This window comes from Cavia porcellus, unplaced genomic scaffold (assembly GCF_034190915.1).
Source record: "Cavia porcellus strain 051 isolate PalLab524CR breed Dunkin Hartley unplaced genomic scaffold, mCavPor4.1 scaffold_1, whole genome shotgun sequence".
Taxonomy (NCBI): Eukaryota; Metazoa; Chordata; class Mammalia; order Rodentia; family Caviidae; genus Cavia; species Cavia porcellus.
The window spans coordinates 209447777-209467875 of record NW_026947484.1 but is presented as its reverse complement, the minus strand read 5'-3'; the positions used below and the strand labels follow the sequence as shown (position 1 = coordinate 209467875).

General features: G+C 36.2%; 1 protein-coding gene across 31 annotated transcripts in view; it reads right to left on the bottom strand.

Moving 5' to 3' along the window:
- Positions 1-1488: 1488 nt before the first annotated feature.
- Positions 1489-20099, bottom strand: part of Nrxn1 (neurexin 1) — a 1032692-nt gene continuing 1014081 nt past the window's right edge. For all 31 annotated transcript variants that reach the window (XM_063228713.1, XM_063228704.1, XM_063228733.1 and 28 more), the window contains one exon: positions 1489-4850. In XM_063228713.1, the coding sequence (XP_063084783.1) occupies positions 4543-4850 (308 nt within the window). In that variant the 3' untranslated portion in view covers positions 1489-4542. The remainder of the gene's footprint in view (positions 4851-20099) is intronic.

Here is a 20099-nt window from a genome sequence, read left to right as displayed (position 1 = left end):
TGCAAGATCAAGTGCTCCAGTCCTCGGAGAAATTTACCATCTGATGAACATGAAGTTGTCCACAAGAATAAATATATGTGTTACGAACAGTTTCCATGATAATGCTAAATAAAAATTTGCAGTGTGAACTGGTAAATATGAAGCAAGACTATTTTTCACGAAGTTATCTAGTGAGTGGAAATCCCGTTATCAAGGTCACTTCCTCTTTATAATAGGAAGGTACTGCTACAGTGAGTTCATGATGCATTGTGTTTTCTTGATATTCAATGAACCATCCAACTCCAGTATAATTTTCTAACAAAGTTTTGTTAACATCAAATGTCTCAATGGTTCTGAATTTTGGATTCCTTTAAGAGATTCGTGGACTTAATAAAACACTTTCTCCAGGAAAATGTTCATCTACAAAGTTGTTCCAAATTATAATAAATATATAAAATTAGAAATATTCAGCTACATATAGTTACATATATATATATATACACATATATGTAATATCATTATCTTATTCTTATACATTACCTATACATTTGTAGCAGCTGATGCCTAATCATTGGCTTTAGGGATCTGTCTCTCCCAGTTGCCCAAGACAAGGAACTGTGATTCTTGGTCTATTTATTAACCTCAGGTTTTAGATAGCTACTGCCTTTGGAGTGCTGCACATTTTTAAAATACGCTGAGTTATATAGCCTTTGATACACTAAGTAAATGTGTATTACTATGTTTGTTATATCTGAGAAATCTTAATATTAACAAATAACACTTGTATCTATAAGTACATACTGTATTCTGCACTTGTATTCAAATCTTTTGCTATTGAAAAAGGGTAAGATTTTGAAACTGTTACCAACTAAAAGTTACTGCTGTAAAACTTACTGATGGGTCCTATAGTTTCCAAAAAGCTAACTTGCTTTTTGAGAGATAATATATTTATATGGAACAGATAGATGTGTTCCTTTTAAAGTAACTCAAAGCACACATTTTTGATGCTTTCCACTATCATGAAAAACAGTAGTATTACTGGTAGTCACCTTTTACTTTGTTATGCTAGATATAACATCAGTCTATATCATCCTTACCATCCTATAAGGTTGGCTTTATTACACTTAATGCACATTTAAGAAAAGTTAGAATAAAAAAAATTAGATAAATTGTAGCTGTGAATAACAATGTTGGAATTAACCACAGGTTTACTTTCTTTTTACAGAGAAGGCTCTATTTATGAAATGATTATGTTGTTTTCAACTAGTTCTGTGAATTTGTGTCTTCAGGTTCAACACAATGAACATATAAAATTAAAGATACATTTAATGGCTGTATCTTGAAGTGCATGAATGTGGAAACCTTCATTGAATTTTAAAATATAGAAATAGGAGTCAAAATTATTCCCCTGTCTGAGGATGGGACTTCCTTTCAAATGCAGCCTTTCATATTCTTCCCCTCTATCACAAAATGGTGCCGCATGCAATTTTTAAATCAATAAATCCACAGTTGTATTAAGAAATATTTTATTAACAAAACAGTAAATTCCACTTGCTTAGCATTTCCAATAATGGATAAATTGGCCTTGCAACAGAAAAACAAAACAAAACAAACCCCTTAGATACCCAATCACACAAAGCACTAGAAGGGTAAGATCATGTGGCCTTTCTTTGATGTTTTAGGGACTGACCACCTCACACATTATTATAGTAGTCTGTTTTTTTTTTTTAAAGGCAACACATTACATGGATAAAAAAGAAGCATACTCAATCAGAAAATTTACAGTCTAGAGATGTCATCAAAATTATGCCAGGTAGTGTAACATCCTTTATTCATTACAAACTATGCATGAACCCTGATACATTTGGTATGAAGATTCTCAGATTTTATTAATCTTTTTCTCTCCCTAACACATTTTCCTCTCTTTTCTTTCTCCAGTCAGGAAAAGAAAAACAGCTAGATTTTTGAGTAGGCCAATAGCATTAGAAATATTTTACCGGCAATATTAGATAACATCATTGCATGAAATTTTAAAACTTATGTTGGGAAGAAACATTGAAATCAATCCCAACATCAAGCCTCACTGATATAACAGTACGCATTTTTTAAAATAATATGTTAGAGTCTTTTCGTTCAAATTCACTACAGCAAATGGAAGAGAAATCATTTTTTTTAAACCTAAGCTGTAAATTAGTGGTTTTATATTCCCTTTTTATTTCTCTGGCTTTCCCTGAGTAGGACTGAATGAGAGAGGTCAGGGGGAAAAAGACTTGTGAATTCTTTAACCTGGCAAATTAAAAAGAGATAAAAACCTGAAAAAGAAGTAATGGATATTAAATTTTAGTTTTATATCATCTACTTTCTGGGTCATGAAAAAGTCCTTACAACTTCTTACACAATTACTTGGCAACCATAGATAGTGGTGACTTGCTATGAATTATTCATATTTCTAAGGTGCTATGAGTCTGAAATCCAGGCCACTTGTTGGCATTTTCCATCAACTAAAATATCACAGAAAATGTTTTGCATTTTTTGCCCTTGCTGATTAAAGCTAACTCTAAAAGTAGTCTTGTCTTGTATGAAATCTAGTATTATTTTAGGAGATGTTCAAGTAATGTGACCAATTTTTACCTTCCATCCAAATAATGCTCTTTCATTGCATTACCTTCTTATACTAATAATTTATTGCTATGAACATCATTGAAACAATATGCAAAAACAAGTGAATCGTCTGTACTTCCTATTTAATGCATGTTAAGCTAAAACTATATTTAATGATATAGACGTAAACCAGAAAAGTTAAAATTTAGTCAAAAATAAACAGAAGAAGAACTTTAATGGGTAGTAATACATAATCAAAAATGATTGAAAATACTTTTTAGTTGAGAAAGTATTTACTTTCCGAAAAGGTTTATCATGCACATCAGGTCAGAGACTATATATATTATTTTATTGGAAACCAACTTTTCAATTGCAGCAGGTAGAGTTAAGGTGTAGATTACCAATTTTACTTCCATCACCTGCCCACATAATGGTTCACATCCATGCAGCAGTATATCAGGGATATTGTATTTGATAAGAAAAAGTTCCATTTCATTAGGGACTAAAATCTCCTCCAGGTCTCCCGGGAGCAGGAGCTCAGTGAAGCATACCACCACGTTTGTCATACAGCTTGGCACAACTATCTTCCTTCCTGCTTTTCAATTTGGGTCTTCCAATTGCTTCTTGGCCTTTTGGCTAAGATCAAGTGCAGTTTGGGTCTTGCATCCTATCTGATGGATTCCTCATGGTATGTGTGTCTGTGCGTGTGTCTGTATGTGTGTTTGTAAATGGTGAACACAGGTAGGGATGTGAATATTTAGGGGAGAAAAGATTATAAGATATATGTATATATTTACCTTCTAATTCACACCTTTCATACAAATACTAAAACTTAACTGCAACAGAATGAAGGCTGTACATGTAAGAAAAAAAGTAGCTGAGTCTTTATATACATTCATACATATCTTTCTTAGAATAAACACTACACTGTAATTTTTTTTAAAAAAGTAAGTAATTGTGGCAATTTATAATGGTGGCAAAAAAATCTGACTGAAATAATTGTTGCTCTGATGTCATAAAACTCCCTATACTTAGCAACACTTATAACATTGAGTTTACCAAAAATGGCTGAAGAGCGGAGATATATTTTGCATTTTCTATACAACAGGCTATAAAACGTCACTTATCACAGTCCAGAAAGCACACAGAGATGGGTTTTATATAAACATATGTAATAACATAGTAAGCGTGCATGAAAATTTCCCAATGATTGCATCTATGCCCTCTTATTTTTGTCTTGAAATTTTAGTGTGAAAATGTGCCTTATATTTCACATATTTGAAAATAAGGCCTCCATACGTATTTTTTTTTTTTTCTCACAACCAGAAAGGGGCTTTTTGAATGTGTTCCTACACAAGTCTTCAAAAAAGCCAGCACTTGTATGAAACGCAAGTTCCAACCACTGTCCCATTTGCACCAGGCAGCAAACTCTGAAAGGTTTGCGGGTTGAGTCCCTCTCAAGGACAAGTCTTCTCTGGCAATCAGACTAACTGACTTCTCAGGAAAGCGCTAGCACTTTGGCTAAATCCAGGATCATAGGTAGCTTCTTTTTTGTGTTATGTGTTGTGTTGTTTCTGTGTTGTGCCTCGATATTGGAATACTCCTTTGCTTTATGAATGCGTGCGGTCATCACTGTCTTTTAGAAATGTTCCAGCAACATAAAGACAGGCAGAGTAAATGAAAACACTGCGGATGTTAGGGAATTTATTGGCCCCTGTGTTTTTGTTGTTGTTGTTGTTGTTTTTTTGGTTTTTTGTTTGCTTGTTTGTTTTTTGAGAAACAAGAGCATGAGATACTTGTTTTGCTTTGTTTTTGTTTTTTTAAAAACAGTCTTTCCTTCCTGATTGCATTCCCTGTCTTCTTTTGTATGTGCTTCATAAAAAGGAAAGTAAATAAGTTTATATTATGTCTTAGGTAAAATGATGACTATTTCTATACAAGTGTCTTTTTCAGATCTCGGGATCAGACATAATACTCTTTATCCTTGTTCTTCTTGTTTTTGTTGGCGCTCTTGGCGCTGCTGGGCTGCTTCTCCTTTACCACGGCCCCGTTGGACTGTGCTGAGTTACTGATGTAGTTTCGGCTCTCATCCACGTGGTATGAGCCCTCATCCCGGTTCCTGTACTTGTACATGGCATAGAGGAGGATGAGGATGCACAGGGCGGCTGCGGCCACTATCCCGACGACCATGCCCGTGGTGCTGCTGGACTCCCGGATCACTTCTGCAGAGCCAGGGTATGGCTCCCTCCCGCCCACTCGGGTTGGGTTGGCTGTAGGAAACAGGGTGAGAACACAAAGAAATGATGACTGAGTTTCTGCATTCCAGAGAGCCCGTCTCACATGCTCCATCAGTTTCGGTGCCCCATGGCATAGAACCTACCTCTGCAGGAAAAGCGTAATGTTGCTAAATGAGGCGATGCGCATACCTCGTGGTCACTAAACACTAGCGAGGATGAGGCAAAGACCTCTGAGGGAGATCTGCTGCCATCTTTTCTCATAGATCAATGCCATTACCATTATTCGTTTTCATCTTTTAAGCACAGGCCCCAAATAAGCATCAATTTGTTTTAAAGGGCCAGACTGGCTTTTGGTGAAAAATCATAAGCCAAACATGACAAATAAATCAGAACAGCCACCCCTTATATTAGCACAAAAAAAAAATGATATTGATGACTCTATAAAGCACTTAGGAATAACTTGGACTGAATCACGACAGCTTCACATCTAGGACTGCTTTAAAAATTAGACTGCCTTCTCTTCTGATGAACACAGCATTAAACAATAAAATAACCCAGGCCCTTTGTCTATCTGCTTTTAAAAGGGCAATTTTAGTAACACATTTATAAGTTAAAACAGAAGTGATTTCCTGTGGGAGTCATTTGCTTACATATGTGCATATGCATTTTATTTATATATTGGTAGCGATAACGATCATCAAAGCTAAGGTTTGGGGAAAATATTGGTAGTGATAACGCTCATCAAAGCTAAGGTTTGGGGAAAAAAGTAGAAAATATTCTTTCTCAAGTTTAAATATCATCTCCATTGGCTTGAGTTAAAACCCAGCACCTAATTGATTATAATAAAAGACTGGCTGGCCTAGTTTTCTTGAACTGACAAAACCCTTATTTAATGTTCCCAAAGTATAAATAATTTTCAAGCAATGGGTTGATTACAAGGTGTCCAATATCTTTCGCAAAGCCCCATGGGTACTGACACTGACCCCAGAAGACAAAGGGAAGATCTGGGATTTTGCTAGCAAGTAGGGAGAGGAGGATGCTCTCTTCTGCTCGAGATGCATATTTTTAACTGAAAAAGAATAGAAAGTTTAGAAAGAAAACATTCTGTTCCTCCTTGATCCTAGATAAGATTTTGTTTTTCCCTGGATTTCCACCCTCTTCCTTTTCTTTCAAAAGAAAGATAATATTTCAGTTGTAATAGATTAAAAATCCCACAACTTCCAAAACATTATTCTTTGTAAATTATGCAGTGACTTTAAAAGTTTCGATTTATGTGTATATTGTGCACACATAAACAGCTGTGTGTATGTTCATACACATTAGGAACTGGACAATTCAAGGACACTAAAACTGCTTTTGGTTCACTACTATTAAATGTCACTTAATAATTTTTAGTATTTCTGCAACATTTTCTGTTAATTATTGAGAATCATATACCATTACATATAGCCCATAATGCTTTGCAATTTCATTTTCAAACATCTCTAAGATTCTTCTGTTTAAATGTGAAAATTTTGCTGTCATTGTCTTTTCCTTCCCCAAATAAAGTCCTACAAAGATAGTCACTTAAAAAGTAGTAGCTCTCAATGGCAACATGTTGTGAAGCTACGAAATTCAGCAGGTGAAACAGTTCTATACTGATTATATGTCACTGCGTGTTTTACATAAGCCAATGTAATGAAGCTGAATAAAAAGCCTAAGAGTCACTTCTGTGACCAAGGTAGAAGCAGACAAAGACTATAATCCACAGCAGTTGATTACAGGAAATTAATTTCCTCTCAAGAAGCATAGAACCTACTGTAGCAACTCTGTCACCACCTGACAAAATGAAGGCGGGCTTTCTCCTTCAAATACAGTCATCTTGTCAAAGCGCGCCAATTAGCTCAGCTGCTCACCTCTACTAAGTGACAACTTTCCACTTGCCCCTTTGCAGAACAGTCTGTTATCATGGAGCCTCAAAAGCTAAAAGGAGAATTTTATTTAAATGTTTCCTAAATCGTTTTCCCCCACTTGAGGAGTGCTTTCATTTGAAATCCATTTGCACAATTATCTCACATTGTTAGAGGGAGAAGGGGAGAAGACAGACATAATTCTAATCATTTGGCTAAGAAAATAAAGTGTGAGAATTCTAGTGGGGTGTACGATTTAAATTTTCTAGTGTAAGAATATATACAGCTCTATTTAGGAATTGGTATAATAGATGGATTATTTTATCCAAGAGTATTCATTTTAATACTCAAATATGTCTGATATAATTTCAAAGCAATTCTGCATGCAGCACATTAATAATGTGTGTTGGAAAAGGAATGAGATTGCAAAGACCAGCAAAACTTGAAACTCTTCAATTTTGCGGTTTAAGCATTTGACAAACATTTCCTGTTTTAGGAACATATTTGGCTTTTTTGCAGTACCAGCCAAAATGTTGCATAAGTCATACGAAACCTAAAAATATCTGCATGCAATATACATATGTTGTAAATATCATATTTTTAAAATAATACAAATGAAAAGCTCTGAAAAGCTAAGATCTAGACCCCATGAAGAAATCTAGACTCCTATTTCATCAGTCCTTGTGTTCACATTAAAATTTTAATAATCACCATGACTGTATTATTATAGATCTGTATGCAATATGGAAACCTAGACAATTAATTAATGCTTTTCTATTTATGCTTCAAATCTGAAATCTAAGTGATAGTTCCCTTAAATTCCAATCTAAGATCAAAGGTATATATGTGTTAAGAGGACATTTTTCTCATGCATACAGTAACAGATCAGAGAAATATGACTATGTTTATGAACTATAAATATAGTTTCACTTATTGATTGTTAATAATTTTCATGATCACTGAAAAATCTCTGAGGATATTTATATTTGTTTGAACGTAGAACATAGTACAAATATCTAGTAGGTAAAAATATAACAATGTGAAAAATGGATTTTGATAAGAGACATCCATAAGTAATTTCTGGGTTTCATTGATTTCAGGATTCTGCATTACTTTTACATTCCATAGTAAACTAAGATCACAGCTTTAGTAGAAAGTAAAATAATTCATAGCATATTTCTCTCAACTGTGCTAAAAGCTAAATAAATGAAGTTTACTTTTACTCTTTGTCCTTTTAACCATCTATGCAATAAGGACTTTATTTATTTATGTATCTATTTATTTTTGAGACAGAATCTCACTATGTAGTGCAGCTTGGCCTTGAACTCACAGGTGCTCCACATCCCAGCACTGGTGTTACAGAGATTGCCACCATGCCTGGTTGTAAAGATATTTTTAAAAACAAGTGAATGAGAACAAAGAAGGAGGGATGAAAAGAATGGAACATTCACAAATTAGCTTCAACTTTTGAAAGATCAAAAATTACCTCCTGGTTTATCACATCTGGTCCAGTTCAAAGACAAACTTAAGTAGGATTGATGGTTGTCACTGAATAATGCGAAGCATTTATGCAACTGGGTTTAATTAGAAATTGACAAATTTTTGACTTTGGTGATGGCATACATACTGAACTTTAAGACTAGGTGTCACTAGTAAAAATAAAAAAAAATGGGTACATAAAATATAAAATTTAGACCCATCCATATCCTGCTTCAGAAATTCATTAAATATATTATCACATATTAAGTATACATTATATAAAGTTATGAGAACACTACAGTGATGGATTATTGTACATATCACATTTCCCCAAGCAATTCTGTTGAGGGGTAGCTCACATCATGTATCCCTCGACATCAACTACTAGCTCTGCTTGGTCTACATGTGGGAACAGCAGCATACCTGCCTTACTAGTAGCATAAAGGATTTTAACTTTTGCTGACTGGTTAGCTGATAGTGTCTTTGGGCTGGAAGAGGAATTGTCATGGGCCAAATTTAAAAAATACATATTCAAAATATATAAGTAACAAAACTTCCTTTTCTTAAAGATATTTTTTTAACTTGATATAATGCCATTTGTTCATTCCTGGTATTATTTTTTGTGCTGGAATTCTGTTCATTCCACATCTGTGATTTGAAGAGTTTTACCTGTTTCACCTTCCAGAAGATCGTTTCTTTGATGTATTGTATTGTATTGTAGTGTATTGTATTGTATTGTATTGTATTGTATTGTAGTGTAGTGTAGTGTGTTGTGTTGTGTTGCATTGCACTGTATTCTCCATTTTCATTTTTGTTTAATTTGTGGTGAGAGACAAGGGCCTAGATTTAATCTTCTGCATGTTGATAAGCAGTTTTTGCAACACCATTTATTAAAAAGACTAACTTTCCACGAGTGTATGTTTTTGCTTTGTTGTAAAATTAAAAAGCATCTGCACAGCAAAAGAAACAACCTATAGAGTGAAAAGAAAACCTACAGAATGGAAAACAATTTTTGCCAGTTACTCCTTAGACAGAGGACTAATACCTAGATTATATAAAGAACTCAGAAAAGTTACATCACCTCAAAATAAGATACCCAATCAAAATATTAGCAAGCAAAATGAATAGACACTTTTCAGAAGTATAAATGACCAATACGTATATGAAAAAATGCTCAACATTGCTAGCCAATAGGGAAATGCAAATTCAAACACCACTGAGAATCTATCTTTCCCCAGGAATTAAACAATCACAAACACTGGCAAGGCTGCAGGGTGTAGGTGTGGGGGGACTCTTCCACAATGTTGGTGGGAGTGTAAATGTGGAAATCAATATGAAGATTCCTCAAAAACCTAAAACTAAAATTTCCATTTGACACAGCTATTCCTCTTCTAATGTCTTCTCCAAAGAGTTAAAGAAATCGTATTACAGGGATACATGCATACTCATGTTTATAGCGACACTATTCAAAATAGCTAAATTTTAAAAGTGGCCTTGAGGCCATTAACAGATGAACAGATAAAGAAAATGTGATATTGCATGCAATAGAGTACTACTCTGCCTCAATGAAAGAAAAACTTGAGTCATCTATAGGAAAATGAAGGTATCTTAAGATCATAATGTAAAGTGAAATAAAACAGAAACAGAAACACAAGCTTTAATATTGCATGGCTTCTCTTTTATGAGAAACCTAAATTATAAATAAAGAGCAAAATAAAAGATTGATAAGAGGAAATAGGGAGATAGATCTCTCTCAAATAAGAAGAGAATAGAGATTGAGGGACCTGAGAAGGAGGGAACAGAAAAGGGGGGAAAAAGGAATTAACCTGTGTCTTTTACATGCACCAACCCACAGAAGGAATGCAAACATCATGAATGGAAAGCATGTAGCAATAAGAAGTCTTTTTTAGAACTTTTGTTATACCATCACTGGAGGGAGGGGGCTGCCTGCGGAATGTGAGTTGGATATGCAGGCAGAAGGTGCTGATGGTACTCATAAGCACAAAAAGGCCTCCTGAGGATTATGAGCACTGTCCCACTCACGGTCACTTCTTACACACTCAGCCAAATGGCACGGTAACTTCCTGAGCTTCATGGACTGATAACAAATAAAAAGTGGCTTTTCATTCAGCCTCTCTCCGTCTCCGTCTCAGTCTCAGTCTCCGTCTCCATCTCCCTCTCTCTCTCCCTCTCCCTCACTCTCTCTCTCTGTCTCACTGTGTGTCTCTTCATCGCTTCCTTTTTTTCTACCCCTCCTTTATTCTCCCCTCTCCTAATAGTTGGCAAATTTTGATGCTCAATAGAAGTTTTCCACATGACTTACTCTGGTTAAATACATTTATCAAGAATCTTGTATGCTAGCTGTAGGAATTTTCATTGTGTAAATACTATTTTGATTACTTAGGTAAGTATACGTTTTCAAGTATTAAGACAACTAATATATTTACACATTATACTCTAAAACAATTTATTTCTATCAAATGATAAATCATTGTGGGAAATGTGCAGAAAACACCAAGGACATATTTCAGTGCTTTAACATATAGAGAGAATAATAAATCTGAAATAATTACTCTGCATGGAAAACTAAGAAGTTTGAGCATTAAAATGTTAACTTGTGTTAAATTGGTTTAGATGGTTGTCTTGAACTACCATGACAGGAATGTGACTGTTTTATGAAAGTCTTTATATTTTCAGTGGCACAATTACTTCAAAAGTTAACTTTCCAAATATGTTTACAGGTAAAAGTATATGCTTTACTAAAACAAGTATTTGTTTCCTAATTTAAAATTTTTGTTACACAGATGCCAGTATTAAGCTTTGCATCAGTGCTTGAGTGTGCGAGTTCTCATTGTTTGAGCTCATTCATTGTACTTTAGGACCTAAAAGCATAATGTTCACAGGACACGGCAAGGTAAGTCACAAGCAATGCAAAATATGCACTTTGAGCTAAATTTTTTTAATATTAATGGTTTTTTTCCAGAAAAGTTTCCCTTTGCAATGAAAGTATTTGGTATTCTATGTTACTCTTTCTGAGATTAGAAGCAAAAATAAAAAAAAAGAGCTGTTCATGAATTATATTTTTACAAATCTGGATGAGAAATGCTGTTTGAAATTCTAATCTTTATGACAGAATGGAATTTGATGGATGAGGGAATCTTACATTTCCATTGATGAGTTTGCCAAGGCAGTAACATGTCATGACAGCTCTTTTTATCTCTCAAACTGTCACTTTTATGAAACTATTTTGTATACTTGAATGAGCTGTTCCTCCACTGTAATCTTTTCATATTTATGTTGTTTCCAAAGTTAGCTTTCAGGGTGAGATTGTGGTTTTTAGGCAGTTTTCCAGGCTGGTATTATTTCTTCACTATAGACTGTGAGTATCATTATCAACCATGACTTTGTCAATTCAAAGACAAAGCGTGAGCATCACAGTATATTGATGACAATGATAATTTGGCACTTGAGCTTTAAGGAAAGGAATTGTAGGAAATGATGAGTTTTATGAAAGCAAAACAAACCAATGGTTTAGGAAAATGTGAGCCATAGATTTCAGATCAAGAGGGGAATATAGGCCGGGGATTCAGCTTGCCTGGCAAGTGGGACGTCGTAAGTTCGACCCCAGGTACCTCCTCCCCGCTAAAAAAAAAGGGGCATCCAAAAAGATCATAGAACTCAGTAACTCTTTACACACATCACTCTGCTAACTTAAATTGTCAGATGTTTTGCCTGACAATGCCTCTTTTTAAAACTATTGGTAAGATGCATTTATTGAATTTTCTTAGTGGCTTTGACCACTGGTTTCTGGTTTTACCATAGATTCAACTTGATCATTTCTACCTCCACCACCCAGCAAAAAAAGTTTCCTAAAATTTTCTCATTAGACCAGAATTCTATCCTGTGTCATAATAAATGTGGAGGTTATTATAATTCTAGGCAAACCTTGAAAATGGTTTCAGATTTACAGGAGATGATTTCACTTTTTGTTATCCAGTTTCATTAATACTGTGAAAAGAAAATTGGAATTGTAGGCTCCTGGGGTGTTTGTGAATTGAGATTAGCACACATTCCCCCTCCTACTTCCAAAACCACCCCCAAGATTATTACTTTTTGCCATTTTTGTGCTTTAGTACAACACAGGCAAGAATAAGCAATTATGATACAATTGCTCACAAGAAAGCCTGTTTAACTGCCACACTGATAGGAGAGCAGGACACAGTGATATTTACATGTATTGTGTTGACTAGGGCTGTGGTCTTGGGAGAAGCCATAGACAATCAACGCTTTTAATCAGTCTTATTCTCTTCTCCCCCAAGCTTCTCCCTTTCCCCAAACACCCTAAAGTTCACTCATGCAACTCAAACAAAAAGCTTAAGAGAAGACATGCTTGAAGCAGCTTAGCCTTCTCTAGTAAAGTGGAGATTTTCAAAGAACTTGTAAATGAATACATCCTTAGCACCTGGCTGGCAGCTGGGTCTAATATTTTCCCTGTGTTGAGGAGAAGGAGAAGCAGACACATTGTGTCTTCTCTCTGGGAGGAGTTATAGCATTTGCAGAACCTTGTTCTTCAGTTATCCTATACTATGTAAAGCACATGCCCACCTGTCAGTTATCTAAAGTTTCTCACACTTCTCACATGGTAATTGCATCCCTGGCATTTTAAGGGATCCCTTCAATGCATCGTGGTGTTTACTAAAATACAGTGTACCTACTGCTGGTACATTACTAGATGGCCTTTCTCTCATATCTACCACTTGTTCTTTCCTGGCTTGCTCTCAGACACCTGCTCAGGTGTGTTTTCTACTTTTTTCAAAGGAAATTACAGCCACAACATTACTGCTGTCCCCAAAACCCCACATACCAAAATATGTTCCATCTCCATGCCTTGTTTGTATGACTACTTTTCTCCTTCTAGTCTCAGAATTATCTAGATCTTCACTTAACTTATCCATATTTTGTGAAGTTTTCTCTAAAAGTTTTTACAACTTTGTCAACGACTACACAGTGACTATAGTTATGCTCCAGTGACACACTGCACATGTACCCTTATGGACCCTGAAACATAATAAGGCAAAGAAACATACAACAAAGAATTACATCATTAAACACTGAGTAAGACCTGAGAGAAGTATGATGGAGAAAAATTGTAGGTACCATAAAAAATTTAGCAGAGAGCTCTGATTTAGACTGGGGAGCCAAGAAGTACTTTCAGAGTTTGACATGATGAGAACCAAAGAATGAGTAGGAAGTAATCAAGTGAAAAATGAGTGGAAGGTTTAATAACATAGAAGAACAAAATGTGGACTGACCTAGAGGAAGAAGTTTGCTTTTTAGGAACTGAGTAGAAGCCAGAGTAGCTCCAGCACAGTAGGTTTAGGGAGAGTGAGAAGAAATTTGAAGGTGAACACGAATCTAGTCACACAGATCACAGACTATAGAACGAAGCCATGCATGAAAAGATCTATGTATTTGACTCCACAAATTTTACAGACAGATTACTAACAAAGCAAAAATTCAAATGAAAACGTAGAGAGAAAGCATTTGTAGTACCTTTAGAAGCCAAAAGTAAATACCTTGGGGCTTGGGATTTAGCTCAGTGATACAGTGCCTGCCTGGCAAGCATGAGGTTCTGAGTTCAATTCCCAGTATTCTTCTCCCCATAAAAGTAAATACTTTTTTTTTTTTAAATCGGTACCGGGGATCGAATTCACAACTGCCTGCTTGCAAGGCAGGTGCTTATGCTGCTGAGCTAAATCCCCAGCCCCTAAAAGTAAATACTTCTAACACACAAAGAAAATGAATCACTTGATATGAAGAAACACAAAAATCCAATTAAAAATGGGCAAAAATGCACATAGTCAGTTGGGAAAGAGAGATGTAAACACTGGTAAGAACATAACCCTTTCAATTGCTTTTAGGAAACCATCTAGCAGCATCTATAAAATTTAAAATAAAAAAATAAAGTCTCTCAACCCTATAGCACCTATTTTAGTATGGGTTCTATACCGTGTTGAAATCTTACAGAAATGTTAACACCGCTGTTCAATAACTTTGGTAGTTTCTTGTGACTCTATGGCTTATCACCAATTTCTCTACCTTCCAAACTCTAATAAAGACTGAGCATCTGTGGGTGTCAGCTGATATGTTTGCTGATTGACTGGAGCAAAAGGCTTTTGTATGTTGGTAAATATCTAGTAGTGAATTTGGGTGAATGCTACTATTAAGAAAGTGAGATCCTCAGGGACCTTTGCTTGTAAATTTTTAAGTAAAGGTGCTAAAGAAGTGTGGAAACACTGGGGTTAATACTGCGCACTTCTTTATAAAATATTTTTCCTCAATACTTCCCTAACACCAACTCTACATAATGTCTTCCATGGAAGACATAAATGAGCCATTTATATCATTAAACCAGAGATCACTTCTCTTGTGTTTTGGAGAATTGGGATTAGTATCCATTAATGTAAATACCAAATCTAATATTCTATGCTTCCAAGTAACATGCTCCTTGATCCCAATGATTTTAGTCACAAAGTTACTTAAAATTAACCTAGTCAGTAGTCCTCAGTTTGATTCATTTGGGCAGTTCACGTACATCAACATCATCTGACATCCACAGAGCTGCAAATAGTTGATTGCTACCTTTGAACCCATTTTATCAATTCAGCAGAGCAGTAACAGAAATTTCTAAGGTCCTATACAGTCCTGTTGCTCTTGGAAAGAGGGAGTGAAGAAAGACCTCATCCGTTAGACCAAACTTTCCATAATTTTCAAGCAGAAGAAAACTCATATAGGCAATAACAAAGAAAGTAGGTTACAAAAGCTAAGGAGCCTGGAGGGTCTGTATGTTTTTCATCAAAACATATTAAATTTCAGAAAATGCAAGATGAACTATATTGAAATGTAGATGATACTCATTATTTCTGATTTCTACTCAACTTCATTTCTTGATAGCATAATAGCTTCCCTTTCTGGAAGTTCAGTGACAACAACCACCACAAATACATAGATATAGAAATCACTTTTCTTAAGATTCATTTCGTAGAAATTGGAATAATCTATCTTATACAAAACCACATGATTTATTCCAAGGAAACATTATGCCCTGGATAAGAAATGTAGGAGAGAACTTCAAATAAAATTGGCACCATGATTATATCTAGAATAATGAACAACGCATGACCAGAAATATATTTGTACATAATATGTACAGTGATATAGGAAAGCTCCTTGTTCTCTGACCCAAGTTGCTTAAGTTGTCTTTTCCTTGTATGCATGGGTAAAGCTAAGCTTTTGAAGAACTTCATGAAAGATTCTATAATGCCTTGGGAACAACAAATTACTTAAATATGGTGCATTAAGAAAATCCTTTTCTTTTTTTTTTTATTTAAAGAAAAGGAAACGAAGAAAAATACATGGAGATAAAAAAAAAGTGTAGAAATAATACAAAATTACAGACAAACAAAAGGTAAGGAATTGCCGGTTGATAAGTTACACATTGTCATCTTCGAAATAGCTGTTCAGGTTATAGAATTAAAGTGACCCTACAAACATTCAAAAAAGTGACCCTACAAACCATTCTGCTCTATGATCGAACAAAAGCTCAGTAATATGATTATCAGTCCTACACATTTGTTTTACATCTCAAAGAGGGTAAAATTAACCATATCAAAACAGAACAGAACATTTAAAAAAATAAAAAAACAATTTAAAGAAATACAGATTTCAAAGCAAGTCCACTGGAGATCTTCATTATCTAACTGTCTCTAGCTTCTTACAAATAGTTGTCCCTATCTTCACCCACTTTATATACTTATTGCATTTTATAGAACTAATCAAATCATTACAGGATGATGAAGTCTTTTTAGGTCCTCAAGTTCCAAATTAGGGAAGACAATAGCAACTACCATCGCATCTCTCATTCTCTTTGTGATAGCCGTCCCCATCTCTGCATATGCTGAAGTTGAACTGAAGAAACCAGTCCAATGTCATTCTAATCAGCAAACAATAGATTGCTAGAATTTATATTATAATGCTACAAAATAAGGCTCGGGTTTCTCAGCGTCTCTTCCTCAGAATCCTTTTCTTAATGTCCTCCCAAATATTACATGCACTTATTCTTCAGAGATATTTCTAACATCACATGTCATTTGATACATAATACAGTTCTGATGACTTGTGACTTGCAACACTTATTTTTTTCTTATTTTACTTAGTTAATAATTTTTGCTTTTGCTCATTACTATGACATAGCAGGCTCTGTGCTGCAAGTCATACATACTCTTATTCCTCGTATGCCACAGCTCTGGGGTAAAGGTGTTATCATTACCTTAAAGGAGAGAAAACCAAGTCTGAGAGGAGTTAAGTGGTTTAGACTTCCAAGTGGACAGCTAAAATTCCAGTGCTGGTCTTCTCATGACTTTACAGCAACGTGTCATTGCTTCCTACTTTGTCACTGTGCCATACATAAAACCATTTAACATGTCAGGAGTCTTTCTAAGCAGCCGTCTAGATCACCCCTGCCAGTTTTGTTCCACTTCACCTCCTGCCATCTACTTCCCTTGCTGGAGGGGTTCACACTCTCACAGAGTCATAAAAAAGCAGTGCAGAATGGATGAAGGATATTGGATTAGGCAACTCGTTCCAGGTCCGGAACCTGATTTGCTCTATGGTAGTTGGTAATTCATTACATTCTGCTAGCATCAGAAAGGTGATGGTGACATTTAAACTATTCACATCCCACGGTCACTGTAAGGATCAAGTGGACAATAAATGTGCCAGTCCTTTGAAGAGGGAGGTCTGATTGTGTTCCCTGTGTCTTTCACATAAATGGAACTGAGTCAATAGCTGTCCCAGTAATTAGTTCTGCAGCACCTCATGCATGCTGTATCTTGTCAACTGGGGCAGTGAGCACACAGGACACTCTCTCCATGGGAGTAGCTGTATTTGAGGACTTCCCTTCTGTGACTGGGGCGCCGGGAATCCTGGTGGCAAAAGCAGCCCTTTCTGGCCTAGGTATGTTGTTCCCGGCCACAGCTGAAGTGTGCTGCGTGTGGAACATATTCCTGTTGGGGAGTGCTCTGTCCTTAGTGGACCAGTGCTTTCTGCCTCCTATGGCTCGAATGAATTAAATCACTTCCTCTTTTTAAATTTTATTGTGATAGCTTATGTTTTTAGGTGTCATGAAATCAATCATCTAAGACTAGTATTTGGTAACAGAGGATGGTACAACTTATTGTCTTAGAGGCAGTAATTCTTTTCACTCAGTTTCAGAGTAGCCTTCTAAAATTGTTGATTCATATTTCCTCCCTCTGTCTTTATTCTGGAATTCTACGGTATTCGTTGGGTCAAATCCAATGGAGAGTTTCTACTCACAGTTTGGGTTGGGTACAAAAGATACACCCCTCATCCAGATGCCAGCACAACATCTGTAAAGCCAGGGGCATTTTTGTAACAGGGCAGGATGCAGAATTTCTGATTTGGAACTGGGTCTATGAACTGGGTAATCATTTGTATATTCCTGTCACGAAGCTATTTCTGTTTCAATTTTCTTTTGATGGGAACCGATCATATTCATGCATGGTGAAAGGGCACTGACTCAGGTGAAGGATTAGACAGCTTCTCCTCTGAGCCCTTTGGTGGGAAGCCTGTGAAGCCCAGAATTAGGAAATACTGAGGACAAGAATTATCCATCATGGAGCAAGGGAGTTGTGTGGGTGGGCAGGCCCAGAAGTCTCTCTGCCCTGAGCATTTCCAAGTATTTTAGGAATAAGAGGGAGGGAATTGCAAGAACAAACAGGAAAGCATTTCATGTCTCGGAAGCTCTGCTGGGGTAGATTTTTACGTTTCTGTTTTTCCAAAACTAAGAACCGCAGTTGATACATCCAGTCATCCCCACCCCATCACAACTTAGACATGTCCTGCACAGTACCATTACTGTCCTACTAGGAGAAAAGTGCTATAGGATTTGAATATGCTTTAAAAAGCTTTCTGGATGCTAAAATGTCCTGTCTTGGCTTGGAATATAGATTTATTTCCATGTATTTTATTGTTCATTCTTTAATTTGCTAGTGTTAGTAATAAAGGCTAATTTATATCATCAGTGTTCACATGGCAGAGTATACTCAGTGCTTTACATGCACAGTCTCATTTCTATGAGTGCCACAATGGCATGGGTATTTAACCTTATTCATGTTATTTTAGAAAAAGTCAAGTTACACAGTGGTTTAATTATTTGCTTCTGATTACATAGCAGGTGGCTGACCATAATTTGTGGTGACTTTTATAGTTTTCTTTTTCATAGACATTTTTTCTTTTGCATATTAAACCTAACTAATAAATGCTGAGAACACTACCCTCTGTCACACATTATTTTTTGACCTGGGAATTTAATAAACTGTTCTGTCTTTCTTAAGTTTGTTTCAGCTCTCAGGCTTCTTACCACAGTCTGTGGACAGGTAAGGAACTAGGGATGACGACAGTGATGTCACTTGCAAGGCAGCGTGTTTAAGGGAGATTGGCAAGCTGCACCCCCTGCAGCATTTACTGCCTTCGGGCACATGTGAACCAACTGGGAGAGCACTCAGGCTCCTCCTGGACACAGCACGCCCCTAGGAGAGGAATACAGAACGTGCTGGTTTCTCTCAGATCGCATCCGAGGAAGTGTAATTAATGAGGTACACCCCAAACACTACAGAAAACCAACTTGGTTGTCAAAACAGGTACTTGACACAAATTGTAAGAAAATCTGACTTCATTCTTCCTGGGGTTCAGGTTTTCATGAGACAGACTTACCTCATATTTTCCTGAACCTACACTACATTTCTCCTTTCAAGGCTGGAGAATATTTTAGAGCATGGGAAATACATCTCATTGTGTCTCTGCGAAGCACAACAGGACAGATTTCACACTTTAGGAAGGCTTTTATGGTTTTCAGCATTTTTTAATAAAGATGTGATGGGAAACAGGTTATTATTGCTTTAAGGCTGGGTACGTGGAGACTGCTTCAAAAGTTATTCTGTACTCATTACTGAGCAGATTTTGTTACCATAGGAAGGTTCTGTATTAGCAGTCACTGATTTTTTTTTTTTTTTTTGGTGGACTTTTAAGTAAATGCTTAATCACATCCAACAAACTCACTTACTTGCTAATGATTACAGAGTCCATTCTCGTCCACCAAAAGGGCTTGTGCATAGTTTTCCCCTCAGATTAAATTTGCCTTTAGAAGCAATCTCACTATGTAGCAGCATCATGCACCCACTGGTTGAAAAAACTGCACCTCTTCAACCTATTATTGGATTTATCATAATTATCCTTAAATGTACTATGTGCTTCTCTGCAAGCTCTGAGTGTGCATCTGCTTTTCTTCAATCTCCAAAGAGCAACATTCTTTCTACTTCGCAGGCTAGAAAACTGAGCATGAAAAATATCAAATAATTTCCCCAAACCAGGATAGGGCTCCTCTCAAATTAGTTTTATTTGATTCCAAAGGCCAGGCCATAACTAATAGCTCCTGTGAGATACCACAATTCCTACAAAATGTTGTAAAGAGCTTTCTAAAGTCTAACAAAAATTCATTCATCTCATTATATTATAAAAAAGTTCAAATATCATAGGGGGATTAAAATAGTTTAGGTTTGTTAGATTACATCAGCATGGCATTGAGTGAAGATGCTCCACCTGAGGAAAGTTGCCAGGATAAATAGGTGGAGAAGAAGGGAGATGTTGAGGGGTTGAGGCCTTAAGGACGCATTGTGGGTTTTCCTATGAGTTGCTGTCTGAGCTGTTGGTTCTCCTGGAGAAGCTTTAGTCCTCACATCAAGCATTGCTTTCTGGCTCTGGAGGGAAGACATGTGCTGCTTGGTCTCTAAGATAAACTCGTCACGCTGCTTCCTGGCACGTACCCGACTGTGCT